The sequence below is a fragment of the Manis javanica genome, chromosome 6 (genome assembly GCF_040802235.1).
Source record: "Manis javanica isolate MJ-LG chromosome 6, MJ_LKY, whole genome shotgun sequence".
Taxonomy (NCBI): domain Eukaryota; kingdom Metazoa; phylum Chordata; class Mammalia; order Pholidota; family Manidae; genus Manis; species Manis javanica.
The window spans coordinates 146,043,028-146,062,358 of NC_133161.1; the positions used below are offsets into that span (position 1 = coordinate 146,043,028).

General features: G+C 44.3%; 1 protein-coding gene across 10 annotated transcripts in view; it reads right to left on the reverse strand.

The window, feature by feature from the left end:
- Nucleotides 1-19,331, reverse strand: part of CEP164 (centrosomal protein 164) — a 62,973-nt gene that overhangs the window by 41,921 nt on the left and 1,721 nt on the right. For all 10 annotated transcript variants that reach the window (XR_012132729.1, XM_036992776.2, XM_073239728.1 and 7 more), the window contains exons 2-3: nt 15,198-15,300; nt 11,759-11,870 (exon numbers count right to left, since the gene is read on the reverse strand). Coding sequence is in view for 9 of the 10 variants with exons in the window: in XM_036992776.2 (XP_036848671.2) it covers nt 11,759-11,870; nt 15,198-15,279 (194 nt within the window). In the remaining variant the exon portion in view is untranslated. The remainder of the gene's footprint in view (nt 1-11,758; nt 11,871-15,197; nt 15,301-19,331) is intronic.

Genomic DNA, 19,331 nt, shown 5'->3' on the forward strand with positions numbered 1-19,331 from the left:
GAATTTGGTGAATAGAAACGAGACGCATGCCTCTATTGGAGGTGCTTAAGGCTGCCCCCTCCACGAGTGAGAGAACCCAGGGGGCCAGGGAAGCAGCAGGAAGACAGCGCCCTCTCCAGGTTCTAGGCAGGTGTAAGTCCAGGGAGAGGAAACCCCAGGGCAAAATACCTCTAAAAACCGAAATCAGTCAAAGGGAGAAATAAAGTTTAAAACCCGTTTATTGCTTACAAACTGCAGTCCAGCGCCGTCTCTCTCTCACCTGCTCCGGAAGGAAGCAAGCCAGCCCCTCCCCTTAAACTCTCAGGTTCCCACAAGCCCTCAGTTGCCCACGTAACTACCCACTGACACGGAGATGAACTTCTCTCCACCCCTGAGGATATGCAAATACACTAAAGCCAGGAGAGATATTCTGGAAATGTTACAGTTTTACCCAGAGTGGGCAAGACGAAAGAAACTTCATGAAAGACTGAAACCCCAAGACACATGGAGATATGGGGCCCAAAATGTGGTATGGAGTCCTAAGTCAGGAAATGAATGTACAAATTTAGTCCTAAACCACTGAAAAACCCTTGCAGAAGCTGTTATAAAGCCACTCAACAACCTAGGAATGAAACACTCACAGAAAATAACCTCCACAGAAGGTGAATTCACTAAATTCACAAATAAATAATGACAAACCGTGTGAGGAAAGAGTTCATCCTGAGAGGAAATCAGTGACAACCAGGAATTAGCACAACAAAACACTTGGCTTAGAACAGTCAAAAGGAGACTAAAAATAACTGCATTTTAAATTATTGCAGAGCTAAGAGAAGAAGAATCCATAATGAAAGGACAGAACTTTAAAAAAACAAACCAGGCATACTGAAAGAACACAACAGAATTGGTAGGAATGAGTAAAGTCATTAGATTAAAAAAAAGGATTAAGATACAGAAAAGGAAACTCACAATGAATGGGGCAACATACCAAAGGAAACCATCCAGAATGCAGCATGCAAGATGAAGAAATTTTTGAAATATGAAACAGAAGAGACACAGAGGGTTAGAAATGAAAGTCCAATATATTTCTAGTATCAGTTACAGAAAAGTAATAATGGTTGAGAATTTTCCAGAACTGAAGACAGACACGAGTCCTCAGACTAAGCAAGCACTCCAAACCCTGGACACAGTGAATGGAAACAAATCTCTACCCAGATGCATGGTAGTGAGAAGACAGACACCAAAGGTAAAAACAAAATAATAAACAAACTAGAGGGAGACAATCTGATTACCTACCAAGAAACAACAAATGAAAAAACATGTCTTATAGCAAAAGCAGAAGTCAGAAGATAATGGTACATAATTTGGTCAGAGGGCTGTTCATATTCAACAGACAATTCTATGCTCAGCTACGGAGTGAGACTGGCTGAGGTGACTAAGGGCACAGGAAGGTACAAACACATTCAGGTGCTTGATATAAAAGATATTTATAGACCCCGTATCCAAAAATGGGAAACTACACTCTGAGCAAGCAGGCACAGAACATGCATGCACATGAATGGGATCACTTACTGAGCCACAAAAGAAGTGTATCAACTTGTAACAAAGAATAAATAGAACAAATAAATAAAACTGAAAAATCAGTAATAAAAAAATACCCAAGCTCTAGCTACCTCATCCCTTTCCAACTATTATTTTGAAGCAAAGATACTTGTGACATAATGAGTCATAAGAAACACATAGTTGGTCATTCAGATGACCAAATACATATTTCTCTGGTGTATCTGGTCTACATCCACAGTTCCTGAAAACACTGCAGTCTTAAAGGTAAAATGGGCGTCTTGTCATGTTAATGAGACTTTTGGACCCCGCACAAGGGGGGGGACTGGAGGGTGAATCAGCCAATGGCCAATGATTCAGTCAATCACGACTGTGCAATGAAGCCCTCACAAAACCCCTGAGAGGAACACTCACTCTCCTGCATCCTGCTTCTCAGTAGGAGAGAGCTTCCAGAGTGCGTCCACCTGCAACCAAGCAAGGCCCCAAACTCCAGGAGGAGAGAAGCTCCTTTATTTGGGACCCTGCTCTATGTCTCTCTTCACCTGGCTGTTTACTTGTATCTTTTATTAAACTGGTAAACATAAGTGTTTTCCTGAGTTCTGTGAGCTCTCTAGCAAATTATGAACTAAACCTAAGGGAGAGGTGGGGGAACCTCCAAGTGTAGCCAGTTGGTCAGAAGCACAGATAACTGGAGTGGGGCACAGAGGGCCGGCCTGTGGCATGGAGCTCTTAATCTGGGGAATCTGGTTCAGTCTCCGGGCAGACAGTGTCAGGACTGAGTTGAGTTCTCGGACACCCTGGAGAACTGCTTATTGCTGTGTGTGGGAAGATGCCCCCCAACCGCCCACACACACCCACACTGGAATCAGGTCCAGGAACCCAAAAGGAGTTGTACTATTACTGCTGTATATTATTACTGTTGTATAGGTATAAAAAAAACAACAGAGGCAGAGCCAAGATGGCGGCGTGAGTAGAGCAGCGGAAATCTCCTCCCCAAACCACATATATCTATGAAAATATAACAGAGACAACTCTTCCTAGAATAAAGACCAGAGGACACAGGACAACACCCAGACCACATCCACACCTGCGAGAACCCAGCGCCTGGTGAAAGGAGTAAGATACAAGCCGCAGCCCAGCGGGTCCCGAGCGCCCCTCCCCCCAGCTCCCGGCCGAGGAGAGGGGCCAGAGCAGGAGGGGGAGGGAGCCCAGGGCTGCTGAGCACCCAGCCCCAGCCATCCCGACCAGAGCGCAGACACAGTGCATGTGCGGGGCCCTGGATACTAGGGAAACAGGGCAGCAGGACCGGTGAGCGGAAGCTGGAAGCCAGCGCCGGAGGACAAAAGAAAAGTGAGCGGCCATCTTTGTTGTTGTTGTTGTTGTTGTTGTTGTTGTTGTTGTTTTGTTGTGGTGAGTGCTTTTTGGAAGTCTTAAAGGGACAGGGAGGGACAGGGACCTCAATACTAGGGAAACAGGGCAGCAAGACCGGCGAGCGGGTATCAGAGACCGGCGCCGGAGAACAAAAGAAAAGCGAGTGGCCACCTCTTTTTTGTTGTTGTTGTTCTTTTGTTTTGGCAAACGCTTTTTGGAAGTCTTAAACGGATAGGGACCCCAATACTAGGGAAACAGGGCAGCAAGACCTGTGAGCGGGTGCCTGAGGCTGGTGTCAGAGAATAAAGAAAAACAAGCAGCCTTTTTTTTTTTTTTTTTTTTTTTGTGGTCGTCGTTTTGTTCTGGCAGGTGCCTTTTGGAAGTCTTAAAGAGGCAGGGCAGGACACTTAGTCCAGAGGCCAGGAATCCCGGGATCTCTGGGCACTCTAACCCCCTGGGCAGCAGGGAGCACAGAGGCCCCTTACGGAGATAAATAGCCTCCCAGCCACTCCCCCTCCAACGGGGCTCCACCACTTTGGAGGAGCAGCCCGAGCCAGGCCACGCACACAGCAACAGCGGAGATAAACTCCACAGCAGCCGGGCAGGAAGCAGAAGCCCTGTCTGCGTGCAGCTGCCCAGCACAAGCCACTAGAGGTCGCTATTCTCCCAGGAGAGGAAGGCCACAAACCAACAAGAAGGGAAGTTCTTCCAGTGGTCACTCGTGCCAGCTCTGCAAACTATTCCTATCACCATGAAAAGACAAAATTACAGGCAAACCAAGATCTCAGAGACACCAGAGAAGGAGACAGACCTAACCAGTCTTCCTGACAAAGAATTCAAAATAAAAATCATAAACATGCTGACAGAGATGCAGAGAAATACGCAAGAAAAATGGGATGAAGTCCGGAGGGACATCACAGATGCCAGAAAGGAGATTACAGAAATGAAACAACCTCTGGAAGGATTTATAAGCAGAATGGATGAGATGCAAGAGGCCACTGATGGAATTGAAACCAGAGAACAGGAACACATAGAAGCCAACATAGAGAGATCCAGGCACACTTGAAGAAGGAAGAACAATCCCAAATGAATAGTCTGACATCACAATTATCGAAATTGGAAAAAGAAGAACAAATGAGGCCTAAAGTCAGCAGAAGGAGGGACATAATAAAGATCAGAGAAGATATAAACAAAATCGAGAAGAATAAAACAATAGCAAAAATCAATGAAACCAAGAGCAGGTTTTTTGAGAAAATAAACAAAATAGATAAGCCTCTAGCCAAACTTATTAAGAGAAAAGGAGAATCAACACAAATCAACAGAATCAGGAATGAGAATGGAAAAATCACGACAGACTCCACAGAAATACAAAGAATTATTAAAGACTACTATGAAAACCTATATGCCAACAAGCTGGAAAACCTAGAAGAAATGGACAACTTCCTAGAAAAATACAACCTTCCAAGACTGACCAAGGAAGAAACACAAAAGTTAAACAAACCAATTACGAGCAAAGAAATTGAAACAGCAATCAAAAAACTACCCAAGAACAAAGCACCCGGGCCAGACGGATTTACCTCGGAATTCTATCAGACACACAGAGAAGACATAATACCCATTCTCCTTAAAGTTTTCCAAAAAATAGAAGAGGAGGGAATACTCCCAAACTCATTCTATGAAGCCAACATCACCCTAATACCAAAACCAGGCAAAAGACCCCACCAAAAAAGAAAACTACAGACCAATATCCCTGATGAACATAGATGCAAAAATACTTAATAAAATATTAGCAAACCAAATTCAAAAATACATCAAAAGGATCATACACCATGACCAAGTGGGATTCATCTCAGGGATGCAAGGATGGTACAACATTCGAAAATCCATCAACATCATCCACCACATCAACAAAAAGAAAGACAAAAACCACATGATCATCTCCATAGATGCTGAAAAAGCATTTGATAAAATTCAACATCCATTCATGATAAAAACTCTCAGCAAAATGGGAATAGAGGGCAAGTACCTCAACATAATGAAGGCCATATATCATAAACCCACAGCCAATATTATACTGAACAGTGAGAAGATGAAAGCTTTTCCTCTGAGATGGGGAACTAGACAGGGATGCCCACTCTCCCCACTGTTATTTAACATAGTACTGGAGGTCCTAGCCACGGCAATCAGACAAAACAAAGAAATACAAGGAATCCAGATTGGTAAAGAAGAAGTTAAACTGTCACTATTTGCAGATGACATAATATTGTACATAAAAAAACCTAAGACTCCACCCCAAAACTACTAGAACTGGTATCGGAATACAGCAAAGTTGCAGGATACAAAAGTAACACACAGAAATCTGTAGATTTCCTATACACTAACTATGAACCAATAGAAAGAGAAATCAGGAAAACAATTCCATTCATAATTGCATCAAAAAGAATAAAATACCTAGGAATAAACCTAACCAAAGAAGTGAATGACCTATACTCTGAAAACTACAAGTCACTCTTAAGAGAAATTAAAGGGAACACTGACAAATGGAAACACATCCCATGCTTGTGGCTAGGAAGAATCAGTATCGTCAAAATGGCCATCCTGCCCAAAGCAATATACAGATTTGATGCAATCCCTATCAAATTGCCAGCAACGTTCTTCAATGAACTGGAACAAATAATTCAAAAATTCATTGGGAAACACCAAAGACCCCAAATAGCCAAAGCAATCCTGACAAAGAAGAATAAAGTAGGGGAGATCTCACTCCCCAATTTCAAGCTCTACTACAAAGCCATAGTAATCAAGACAATTTGGTACTGGCACAAGAACAGAGCCACAGACCAGTGGAACAAACTAGAGACTCCAGACATTAACCCAAACATATATGGTCAATTAATATTTGATAAAGGAGCCATGGACATACAATGGCGAAATGACAGTCTCTTCAACAGATGGTGCTGGCAAAACTGGACAGCTACATGTAGGAGAATGAAACTGGACCATTGTCTAACCCCATATACAAAGGTAAACTCAAAATGGATCAAAGACCTGAATGTAAGTCATGAAACCATTAAACTCGTGGAAAAAAACACAGGCAAAAACCTCTTAGACATAAACATGACTGACCTCTTCTTGAACATATCTCCCCGGGCAAGGAAAACAACAGCAAAAATGAACAAGTGGGACTATTAAGATGAAAAGCTCTGTACAGCAAAAGACACCATCAATAGAACAAAAAGGAACCCTACAGTATGGGAGAATATATTTGTAAATGACAGATCCGATAAAGGCTTGACGTCCAAAATATATAAAGAGCTCACACGCCTCAACAAACAAAAATCAAATAATCCAATTAAAACATGGGCAGAGGAACTGAACAGACAGTTCACCAAAAAAGAAATACGGATGGCCAACAGACACATGAAGAGATGCTCCACATCACTAATTATCAGAGAAATGCAAATTAAAACTACAATGAGGTGTCACCTCACACCAGTAAGGATGGCTGCCATCCAAAAGACAAACAACAACAAATGTTGGCGAGGCTGTGGAGAAAGGGGAACCCTCCTACACTGCTGGTGGGAATGTAAATTAGTTCAACCATTGTGGAAAGCAGTATGGAGGTTCATCAAAATGCTCAAAACAGACTTACCATTTGACCCAGGACTTCCACTCGTAGGAATTTACCCTAAGAAGGCAGCAATCAAGTTTGAGAAAGACAGATGCACCCCTATGTTTATCGCAGCACTATTTATAATAGCCAAGAATTGGAAGCAACCTAAATGTCCATCGGTAGATGAATGGATAAAGAAGATGTGGTACATGTACACAATGGAATACTACTCAGCCATAACAAGAGGGCAAATCCTACCATTTGCAGCAACATGGATGGACCTGGAGGGTATTATGCTTAGTGAAATAAGCCAAGCGGAGAAAGAGAAATACCAAATGATTTCACTCATCTGTGGAGTATAAGAACAAAGGAAAAACTGAAGCAACAAAACAGCAGCGGAATTACAGAACCCAAGAATGGACTAACAGGTACCAAAGGCAAAGGGACTGGGGAGGATGGGTGGGTAGGAAGGGATAAGTTGGGGGGAAGAAGAAGAGGGGTATTAAGATTAGCATGCATGGTGGGGAGGGAGAAAGGGGAGGGCCGTACAACACAGAGAAGACAAGTAGTGATTCTACAACATTTTGCTATGTTGATGGACAGTGACTGTAGAGGGGTTTATGGGGGGACCTGGTATAGGGGAGAGCCTAGTATACATAATATTCTTCATGTAAGTGTAGATTAAAGATAACAAAAAAAAAAGAAAGAGAAGGGGGATTACTCCCTGATAGGATAAAACTAACTGTAAATCAATGATTAACGCATGCTTAAAATATCCTTAATTTTGACCACTTAAAGGGTGTTAGATGATCGGCTATGGAGGTACACTTTTCTGATAATATTCCTTTCTCTTAAAAAAAAAAAAAAGCAGTTCCTGTGGGGTGACCTCCAATGAGTTCTACACAATGGTATAAAGGGCATATCAAAGTGTGGGCAAAGGGTCTCTTTGTGTTTATACAGAGGATCAAAGCCTAATTTGGCTACCCAGAAAATGAACTAAGATACGATATGAAGAACTTCCAACATCAGCACTCTCTGGAAGACTCATACCAGAAGATGATCGTCAAAAAACCCCAACAAAGATCCAGGCGATGCTGCAGTTGTAGCTGCATCCATCCCACCGGTTCCTGGACTTGCCATTGGAATGAAGAAGGAGATATCTAAGCTGGCCTGTGCATACAGTAAAACAACAAATTTGACTGGATCTGTACTGTTGGAACTCAAACAAAAATTAGGAGAAGTGCAAGTTGTAGTGCCCCAAAATCTTACAACTACAGACTATCTACTGTTAAAAGAACATATGGGAATGTGAACAGTTCCCAGGAATGGGTTGTTTTAATTTGTCTGATTTCTCTCAGACTGTTCAAGTACAGTTGGACAATATCCATTATATCATAGACAAATTTTCACAAATGCCTAGGGTGCCTAACTGGTTTTCTTGGCTTCACTGGAGATGGCTGGTGATTATAGATCTGCTTTGGTTATGTAACTGTATTCCTATTATGTTAATGTGTGTGTGTGTAATTTAATTAGTAGTTTAAACCTATACATGCTTAAGTTACTCTACAAGAAGATATGTCAAAGAAATAATCAATCCTCCCATGTTTTCTTCCTCCTGCTACTTCTATAGCTTTTCTTCTTCCTTCCTAATTACAACCCTTAAATAGATTTCGTGCCTCATATCGAATTCCCCGAGTATCATAATTCCTCCAAGTGGTAAAGATACCTCAAGACAAATGCTGGGCATAGAAGCCACAGGGCATAAATCTGCAAAGAAGTAAAAAGCTAACCTTTTCAAACAATATGGCTTCTCTCTCACTTACCAACTTTACATCTCCCTGTATGGCCCTGGAAGATGACTGGTTAGCCAGAGACAGGTAAGATTCCTCAAGGGAGGAACAACCTAAGACAGGCACAGTCGCAGGGGGGCCATCAGGTGAGAAATTGGGGATCAACAGAGGTGAGGCTTAGAACCTCACCACCGCTGTTTTGAGAGAAATCTTCTGCATCGTGGATGTTTTATTGCCCTTGTCTAGCTTGGATTAACACACAGTGTACAGGCACACACCTGATCATCTACATTTGCTCTCTTACAGCACTAAACTATGTTTTCTACCTTTATCTTGCATCTACCTACCACTTCAGCATTTTATTAAAAAAATAATATTAATAATAATAAAGGGAGAAATGTGGGATTCACATATAAATCAAGTATAAAAATCAAATGAATATTCATATTTGACCTGATTGTCTATAGTTCATAATGAGTGATCAAAACCGAAAGTTTTTGTGATGACTGCCCTTGGACTGTTCACCATGTAAGAACTTATTCACTATGTAAGAACTTGTTCGTTATGCTTCAGAAGAGTGGAGACTGACGAGAATTAGGCTGGTGGTGGATTATTGATTGTGCATCAAGCATTGACCCCCCTATACAGAATTTTATTGTTGTTAACAACCATTTGATCAATAAATGAGAGATGCCCTCTCAAAAAAATAAATTAAATAAATAAATAAATAAATAAAAACAACAGTGCTACGCTAAACAAAATTTTAGAAAATAAATGATATGATCGTATATGATATGATCAAGCAGACTTTATCCCAGGAATGTAAGGTTGGTTTAACATTTGAAAAATCCATAATCAATATAATTGACCATATTAACAAACCAAAATAGAAATGTTATGCAATCCTATCAGCAGATGCAGAAAAAAATTTGATAAATCCAATATCCATTTCTGATTTAAACTCTCAACAAGCTAGGAATAAAAGGGAACTTCCTCATCCTGACAAAGGGCATTTACAAAAACTTACAGCTAACATATTTAATGATGAAAGACTGAATGTTCATCCCTTAAGATCAGGAAAAAGACAAAAATGTCCATTGTCACCCCTTCAATTCAATTGTACTAGAGGCTCTAGTCAGTGTAGTAAAGCAAGAAATAGATATAAAAGGTATCCAGATTAGAAGAAAGAAGTAAAAATGTCGTTTTCATAATCCACATTTTTATTTATAAATGTATAAGTGATTTTAATATTTATAATTCCCAGTAGATGTGATCATCTATGTAGGAAATCTATGGACTCTACAAAAAGCTGTCAAACTGACATAAATGAGTCCAGCAAGGTTGCAAGCTATAAGATCAAAATACAAAAACTGATTTTATTTCTATATAAAAGCAATAAACAATTAGACATTGAAATTTTAAAGTGTATCACTTACAGAAATATCAAAAATAAGAACACTTAGAAAGAAGTCTGACATAATATGGGCCAGACATGTACACTAAGAACTACAAAACATTTCTTAGCAATATTAAAGAAAACCTAAATAAATGGAGACAGACTCTTCATGCGTTAGAAGAAGCAATATTTTTCTAGATGTCAATTCTCCACAAATTGACTTATGGATTCAGTGTAATCCTGATGAAAATCCTAACAGGATTTTTCATGGAAAATGACAAGCTGATTCTAAAATAATTCATATGGAAATGCAAAGAGCCTAGAATACAACTTTGAAAATGGAACACACAGTCAGAGGATTTACCCTAAATGATTTCAAGATTTATAATAAAGCTAAAGTCATCAAGACAGTATGGCATCGGTGTCAAGGTAGTCAGACAGATCCATGACGAGAACAGAGACCTAGGAGCAGAGAATCCAGAAACAGACCCACATATGATGGCCAATTTGGAAAAAAATCTAAATACCCTTCAATCTAAGAGTGGTTAAATAAATCAGGATTTTAAAAAATTATGACACATCTATATGTGGAAAAGTATGCAGTGGACCACACACAGACATAGAAGAACAATGCATACAGTACAACTCTTATGTTTAAGAAACAAAACCATGTGTGTGCGTGTAAGTGTGTGTCTTAAAAGCCTGGAAGGGAATCTCCAATTAATTACTTGGGACTGGGACTAAAAGATGACATGTATACATAAGTTTTAATGACTTACATTACTTTAAAAAGTGAGAGATGGTTCACACTCTCCTTACAGGATGAGGGACTGTTAGCCACCACTAACAGGTACGTGGAAATGGCTGGCAGAAGGCTGGCCCACAGCTAGCCCACCACCAATGACCGTTTCCACCCTTCCATCATTTAATTTTTTTGTACCACTGCAGTCATTTACTTATTGAGTATATGTACATTAAGGTATTACTATACTGAATATTTGTCGTGTGGTTTTTTAAGTAAAAAATAGATCCAAAAGCAAAACAGCACAGATATATACAAACTTAAAAATATAAAAAAAAGAAGAGAGAGATTGACAGGTAAGGCAAATGTGGATATCAGGGTGGATATTGGAAACAAAACAGAAACCATTATCCCACAAACTCATCCCACAAACACAAGCATGAGTCCTCAGCACCCAGAACACTGTGCACAGCACGGATGGATTCACTACGAGATGTCATGAAAGAGGAGGAGGTCCAAGGAAAAGCAACTAAAAAGGTCAAAAAAACAGGGGACCTGCCATGTGAGGAGAAGACAGTCAAAGGATTAGGATTCTTCGGTGGAGATGCGTCAGGCTACCACCAGTTGTTCTGAAGTATGGCCAACACACTAAATGGTACGTCTGAGAGCAGCATAATTACACCTCGCACACCAAGCTGCCCGATACCAGCACAGACGGGATCCCTGAGGCCTCTGGGAACTAGTTTGGGACAAACAAGGAAATCCCGTGGTACAGGAAGAAGTACACTTATGGCACTGACTTTAGGGAGACAACTTTGAGAGAGTGCTCCGTGCATGTGATGAGAACGAGCCCCCAGCAGTGGGAGGGGATGCAGTCCTTGGGAGGAGGGAGACCCCGTTTGGTGTCCTCACCATCAACCTCCGTATCCCTGAGATAACCCGAGGGAGTCTCTGCTCCTCACAGTCCAGAGAGCTCACACTGAAACCACAAAGGTGAACAGTTCTGCGAATGTGACCCTATTCAAGACCAGATTACTCAAATTCAGGATGGGCTGCCATGGGAGGCCAAACCCCGGCTGGTCTATGCAGCCTCCCGACAAACCTCTTCCACACTAGCATCCCTCCTTCTGAACACACTGAGGGGGTCTCAGTATCGTCGCTCTCAGTGTCAGCCTGCAAGGAATAAAGACACATCCTCAGGGTGCTCCAAACAGGACAGGCTTCAAAAGGTGGCTGGTTGAAGCTGATGTCCTGGATCCGCCCCTTCCGCCTCCAACAGGCCAAGTCAGTGGGCCGCATCCACGCTGACTTACCACGGCTTCCACTCCACAGGCAGTGGGGCCACAATGCCCTCCCGGGCCAGCCACATCAGCTCCGGTTCCTTGATGGGATCAATGCCAATCTCTCGGGCAAATTCAAGAATTTCTGCAAGGACAGGCAGGAGGGTGGGGAAGTAAGAGAGGTGGGGTGGGTGAAGGGGCAGTGGATGGAAAGAAGAAAAAAAATCACAATCAACCTTGTGAAATAATAAGATAAATATATATACTGGTCTCTGCCACCAGTTCCTGTTATTTTTTGGGCTTTGAACCCAGTTCCTGACAGGGAGCTCCTAAAACCCTTGTAATTCCCTGAGTAATAGGAGCACCTTTTGTTCCAATGAGGTGACTCAGGGTGGGCTCCTGGCTGCCTCTTGGCTGGGGGCCGGTCAGAAGAAAGACCAAGCCATGACTGGAGGCTTAGAACTTTCAACCTCACCCCCCTCATCTAAGGAGGGGAGGGGAGCAGGAAAAGGAGTTAACGGTCACTCACGCTTACGTGAGGAAGCCGCCATAAAAATCCCTAAACTACGGGGCTCGGAGCGCTTCCAGGGTGGTGCCCGCACCCACGGGCCAGGGGGGCGTGCAGCCCAGCTCCACAGGAACAGAAGCTCCTGCACATGGGACCCTCTCGGGCCTCAGCCTCCGTATGTCTTCCTCTGGCTCATCTCTGTCCTTTGTCATACCTTTTATTCTATAGTAAGCCAGCAAACAGAAGTGTTTGCCTAAGTTCTGGGACCTGTTCTAGCAAACCACTGAATCTGAGGGGGAATCGTGGAAACTCCAGTGTAGAGCTGGTCGGTCAGAAGTACCGGAGACAAACTGAGAGTTGGGACTGGTGTCTGAAACGGGGCAGTCTTTGGGACCAAAACCTTCTTCCAGGCAGATAGCATCAGAACTGAAATGAGTTGTAGGACACCCAGCTGGGGTCAGAAAATTGGCTGGTTTAGGAGAAAACACTACATATCTGGGGTCAGCAGTACTAAGGGTGTGGGAGTAAAGGAAAAAAAGAGTCTCCTCTAGAGAATCTTTTTTTCTATTCTGCCTTTACTTTTCAAATTTTCTTCAGTGAGCAGGAATTATTTCTCTAAATATAAATAATAAACACATATAATTTTGTTCTCTTAAATTACAGTTGACAAATGGTACATCTGAATCCAGGCACATTATTGCCAGTCTGCAAGAATATAATCTTAAGCCAAGTATAACAGAGGTAAAAAATCAGACCAAGACTTCAGTGCAGCAGGGGCCTCAGAAGAATCCCGACAGCCACAGCAGAAGCACCCTAAATGGGGGCAGCCTCCCAGGGCACGCACTCCCTAGAGACCTGCAAAATCCTGGCACAGAAGTGCTCACCTGTCAGTCAATGAGCGCGTACTGAACTGCTGCAGGTGGCCACGCCCTCGGGGGGCCTTAGCTACGGGCGAATAGAGCAGGGACTGTGTGCTGCGTGCTGTAGGGAAAGCAGGTGCTGGGAGCCCTGGAAGCAGAGAGCGAGCTACTCTTCTGGCCAGGGGCCGGGCACACGGCACAGCACTCCAACAGCCTTCTTCCCCACACACTGACCCCTCTCTTCCATGAGGGGAGTTGTTTCTTTTACAATTTGGCTATATATTGTGGACTCTAATACTTTTGTTGTACTCTTCTGAAATCAAGCATTTAGAAAAGCTCTTTTGCCAGAGATCTGGAGGGGCAGGAGAGATACAGGTACTGAGTTAAGAGCTACCTCACCTAGAAGAAAAAGACAGGTGAGGTAACCACTGGACTATGTCACCAGAGCCCCCAGTTATGATGAAACGAATACCCAAGGGCCGTCAGTGCTTGAGCTGACAATAACCCAGGCCAGAAAGGCATCACCAGTAAGGGTCATCTCAGGGTAGAATTCAGAGGCTGACACACCTGGGGACCGGGAAAGGAAAGCACTTTTTCAAAGCACCACCTGGAATTTGGTCAGCCAGGGACTAATGTATTCATTGATTTGGCAAATATTTTTTGAGTGCCTCCTATGTGCCAGTCAGCATGTGCCATGAATAAGAGAGAAATGGTCTCTGCCCTCACGGAGCTTACATTTCTGTAGAAGAAACACTCAGTAAAGAAGTAAACAGATAAATATGCAAAGAGTTAGAGATTTTAAATATAATGAAGGAAGCAAATGGGGTATGAGACAGAGAACATCAGGTTGGAGGAGGTGCTCTTTTAGAGGGTCTGGGAAAACCTCTCAGAATGGTGACACAGCTGAAATCCAGAGGAAACAAAGCAGCCAGCTGCACAGAACACTGAGGACAGAGCACTCAGGCAGAAGAGCAAGTGCAAAGGACCTGTGGCAGAAGCAGCCCAGCCCATCTGGAGACTGTCAGAAAGGCCACGTGACTGGCAGAGTGAGCAAGGGTGAGAACTGCCCCTGTGAGCCTGGCCGGGTGGCAGGGCTGAGTAGTGCAGGGCCCTACACACCCCCTTGAGGGTGTTCTGCCCAGCAGAGAGGAACCTCATTGAAAGCAGAGCCCGGATGGGATCTGCTTTACCTGTAAGAACACCCTGGTGCTAAGTGGAGCACAGACTGGAGAAGGGCAAGAGCTTAAGCAGGCGGGATTTGGGAAGCTACTGATAATCAGGAAGAGACTAGCACAGGGTAGCCCTCAATAAACTGTTATTATTGTTGTTAATAATGTTACTACTGTTGTTTAAAAAAATGCTACTTTAGCTTGTTAAGAAATTGTGTTTCCCCTAGACTGAATTTCATGATATCCCCTACTCTGTTTTCATTTAAAATTAATCACTAACCTCACCCGAGGTCAGAAAACTTTTGTTAAGGTGCCAGACAGTAAATATCTTAGGCTTCGTGGGTCGCGTAGTTTCTGTCACAACTACTCAGCCCCGCCTGTGCAGCATGCAAGCAGCCATAGACAAATAAGCATGGCTGTTTTCTAATAAAATTTTATTTATAAAAACAAGCAACAATATAAATCAAGTATAAAAATCAAATGAATAATCATATCTGACTTGATTGTTTATAGTTCATGATGCGTGATCAAAACCGAGAGTTTCTGTGATATGACTGCCCTTGCACTGTTCACCATGTAAGAACTTATTCACTATGTAAGAACTTGTTCACCATGTAAGAACTTGTTCGTTATGCTTCAGAAGATTGGAGACTGTTGAGAATTAGGCTTGGGGTTGATTAATGATTGCGCATTGACTCCCCTATACAAAATTTTATTGTTGTTAACAACCATTTGATCAATAAATATGAGAGATGCCCTCTCAAAAAAAACAAGCAACAGACCAGGTTAGGCCCATGGGCTATAATGCAACCAACCTCTGATCTAACCCACATATGCTAAGCAGCCCTGCGCGTGTGCCCTACTGCTCGCTGGAAGAACATCAGAGGAAACTCTTGCCCTCCGAGCACTATGACAGTACACCCAAGGCCTCTTACCTTGCTCGCTGGGGATGTAGGTCTCATCGTAATCTTCCTCCAGAACCAGCTGGTCTCCTATACAGACGGGTCTTCCAGCCATGATCAGTCTGGGCTCAAACGCCTAGATACCAGAGACCCCCCCAATGCACCCAAAGAGAGAATCAGTGGCCCAGCGTGCAAGGGAAAAAGCTGGAGCTGGGCCACGGAGCACCCGGGAGTAGTGAGTGGGACCAACAGCCCGGAACTCGGGCCTTACAGGCTCTGCAGCCTAAGACACACACCCAAAGGCTGCTGAGCACTTGGGGGACCACAGAAGATCTGGAAACCTGGCTCTCTCAAGAGTTTGACTTCGCATCCCCACCCCCATTGAAGAAACAATTAGGAGCCCAGCAAGAAAGCCCTAGTGAGACACCAAAATGACATGTGGCAGCCCCACACACCAACAGAGCCCAGAGGTGTCAGATGTTCAACGCTATCCATGTTTGCACGTCCCGTTTACATTCAGTAATGCCTATCTGCGGTAGCATGCACAACTCCCACAGCAGCAGAAGGCAGAAGGGAAGACAAACCCCTGCTCTGGGAGTACCAGGACAGAAGGAATACCCTCCCCCTGAAGGGCTGGCGGCAGGCTTTGTCACAACCGTGGGTACCAAAGGCTGATAGTTCTGGCAGTGAGAGGGGTAGTCGAGGCGAAGGGAACGTCACACACAGCCCCAGTGTCCTGGAATGCCAGGGAGCAGCGTGAGGGCTGGGGTGCAAAGCCAGGTCCAGATCTGATCACAGAGAGTCTTGCAGACCATGCTACAGAGTCTCAACTGTGCCCTGTAGCAAAGGGGAGTCACAAAGACTTTGGTGAAGGGAAGTGACACAGGGTGGCCTTTTTTAGGATAGAACTCTGGCAGAGTGGCGTGGTTGGATGGGAGACATGGGAGGCTGCTCTCCAGGTGAAAGAAGATGAGGGCTTAAACTAGGGCAGAAGGGACAGATACAAAGAACATTGGGATGTTTATAGGACCAGGATGCAGCCAGAGGTGGGGGTCGGGGGAGTCAACCCGAATCCAGCATCTCTAGCTCTAGGGATGGGGCTGTGCCAAATTCTTCAACTGACAGGTGGGTGCAGTTCTCCCTTCCCAACGCTATGCCTGCAACAACCTGAGGATGCCCAGATCACACCAACCGCCCCTGTGGCAGCTTCTACACAAAGCCCAGTGAAGCAGAGACCAGTCACCCTGTAAGAGACTGTCCCAACCGAGGAAGCCTCAGCCACACCGGTGTGATGAACAGGAGCCTGGAGGAGCAGGTCCAGACCTCAGGTGCAGCCACCCCTTCAAGAGCCGTCCCTGCCCCACCTGGAGCAGCGAGCATGACACACACAGCCCTCTGCCAGCTGGGGGAGTGAGCAGAAAGACCTTGTCATCAAGGAAAAGATGGAGATGTGACCTGTAATGAGTGCCTGAAACAGCCAGATCTGGTGACTCTAATCTGCTCCAGGATCCCTAAAGAGGCCCTCTCTGCACCCTGACAGCTGACAGATGGGCAAGGGTGGCATCTTGCCTTAGGAATTCACAGGGACGATCCCCTTGGTCAGTCCCCTGGACCCCAGAGAGCCATGCTCTGCCACCTCTCCCACCATGACGCCTCCAAGTGGTGACTTCATGCCTCAGGAAGAAAGGCTAACGGAAGAAGCATTCTTCTCTGCAGTACAGAAGCCATGTGGGAATCTGCCCCCTACTCTAAGAAACTATAACATCCGGCAGACACAATGCTCACGCCTCTACACGCACATTCAGAGATGAATAAGTCTGCAACTCTAAAAAACAGAGCAGAAAAGTACCAGGCACCAGTCAGAGATGTGGCCCACTGCCTGCTGGCTTAAGCAGCCACCAGAATCCTTAATCCTCTGGGTTAAGGAGAAGGAAATAGAAAGGGAGAGATCCCTGGGGAGAAAGGAATGGACAGCAGCCTGAACATCAAGCTGGACATTACTCAATCCAACAGGCAATGATCAATACAAGGCGCTGTATCAACCATCTCAGAGAATTTGAGAAATGTTACCTATCCATAGACACATCCCATCTCCAGAAAGCAAGGGGCAGGTAAATGCCCTTGTGGTTCAATGCCTAATTAACTATATGTATAATTATCTATGCCTAACTATTTAAAATAGGAAAATCTGAATTCACAGATCACTCCAATGTCAAACCTTCTGCCAGAAAGAATTTAAAATATGGGTGGGCTATGGTCTATCTTCTTTCCTTGCATTGCCCGGCTTCAGAAAATATGTGGGCAGGGACAGGACTGAAAGGGCAGGAGCTGTAGGGCTGAGGAAAGCAGTGGAGAGAGAAATCCTATTTGTTTAAGGCCTACCAGAGAGCTTAGGTAGGAAAGCAGTCCAGTTAGTCTAAGTGAGAGATGGTGATAAGCCAGGCCACAGTGGTAACAGAAGATGAGATGTCTAAGGAAGCAACCCTGAGCTCTGCCATGGCAAGCACATGGCACGTGTCCTAACATTTCCCTCCAAGCCTAAGGCCGGGAGGGACAACACTTGTCAACCGTGGCACCTAGACGTGGCTTCAGAATCGTCAACATCGTATATACTCCACGCAGCGCTTACCAACAAATCTGATGAAACCCAAAGAGATCTACCTGCCACCAGGCCTGAGACCCACTATGAGCCACAGGGCTATGAGGAAGGAGCCACCCAACTGTGCTCATCCTCCACCTGCCAGTCCCACAGAAAGCCAGCAAAACAGAAGTGTCTCGAACACCTCCTCCAGAAAGTCCTCCCTGGCTAACTAACCTCAACCTCTCCTGGCAACTCCTAACCACGTCAGCACTGAGTTTTCACGTGTTCAGAAGCGCATTTCTCTCAGTATTACTTTCTTCGGGGGAATGTGTTCCACCTCTCCTGTTAAACCACGAACTTCTGAGGGCCACGCCTCCTCCTTCCTCTGCATTTTCCACTCCTAAAATAAGCGATGTAAACCACGCACTTGGTCACTACTATAAACTGCTAACAGAACCAAGGAATCTCTACAATCCAGAAAAGCCCCTAAGAACTGTGGTCCAGCTGCCCTTCCCAGGTCAAATGTCGCCTCCCTGTGCTCTAAGTGACAGCATAGCGGTGAAGGCACCGGCGCTGGGGCCAGAAGCACCTGGATTTAAAGCCCGGCTCGCTTACTAGCTGTGTGATCTTACACCAGTGTTACCTCTCTGAGCCTCAGTAACCTCATGTGTGTAACTCAATCATGAAAATCGACAGCAAAGGGGTGTTAGAGGGTGAAACAACATAATACTCGCAAGGTGCGTCGCAGAGCTCTGACACACAGCGCATGTTACACAAACTCAGCAGAACTGCTGATGCTATTGCCAGTTCCACTGTTAGGTAATTCTTGGCTATGAGAAGATCCTCCTCATGTTAAGCCAGAAGTCAGTTTCTAAGAAACTTCCTCCCATTTGCCTCATGCTACCCTCTGGACCAGTGAGAGCACCCGAAGCTTCTCCACCCCAAGCTGAGCAAGCCCAGTCCCACTCAGGACACTGTTTCCCAACCCACAACATTGCGGGCACCTTCCCACGAACACTCATTCGTCAGCTCGGACAAAAAGGTTTCACCTGCACACTCACAGCACACACACACACACACATATGCATAATTAGGGTTCCCTGTGTATTTATTTCTTCCACCCTCCTTGACCAATTATAAGTTCACCACAGAAAAAATAAACTGGAGAAAGCTTTGGGGAGAAGGTCAAAGACATGAGGGTTGTTCATCTAGTGGTAATGAGCTCAGAATTTAGAATATTCTTGGCTTTGGATCCCAGTTCTGCCATATACCAGCTGGGCAGGTCGCCTCAGTGTCTTCATCCATAAAATGGGGATAACAATATCTACAGGTCAGGCACTGGCTATTAGGGCTGCAAACCTGCACATGGTCCTGAACTCTAGCTTAGTCTGGGTGTGAAACTAAATATATAATAAACACATGATTATATAATGTGTTAAGCACAGTATGGGAAATAACAAAATGTAACAGGACACAAAGGGCAACTAACATAAGATTAAAGACTAGGGAAAGTATTACAGGGTAGAGAATCACTGAGATGGTTCTTTAAGAATAGGCAGACACTTATCAGAATAAAGCAGTAAGGA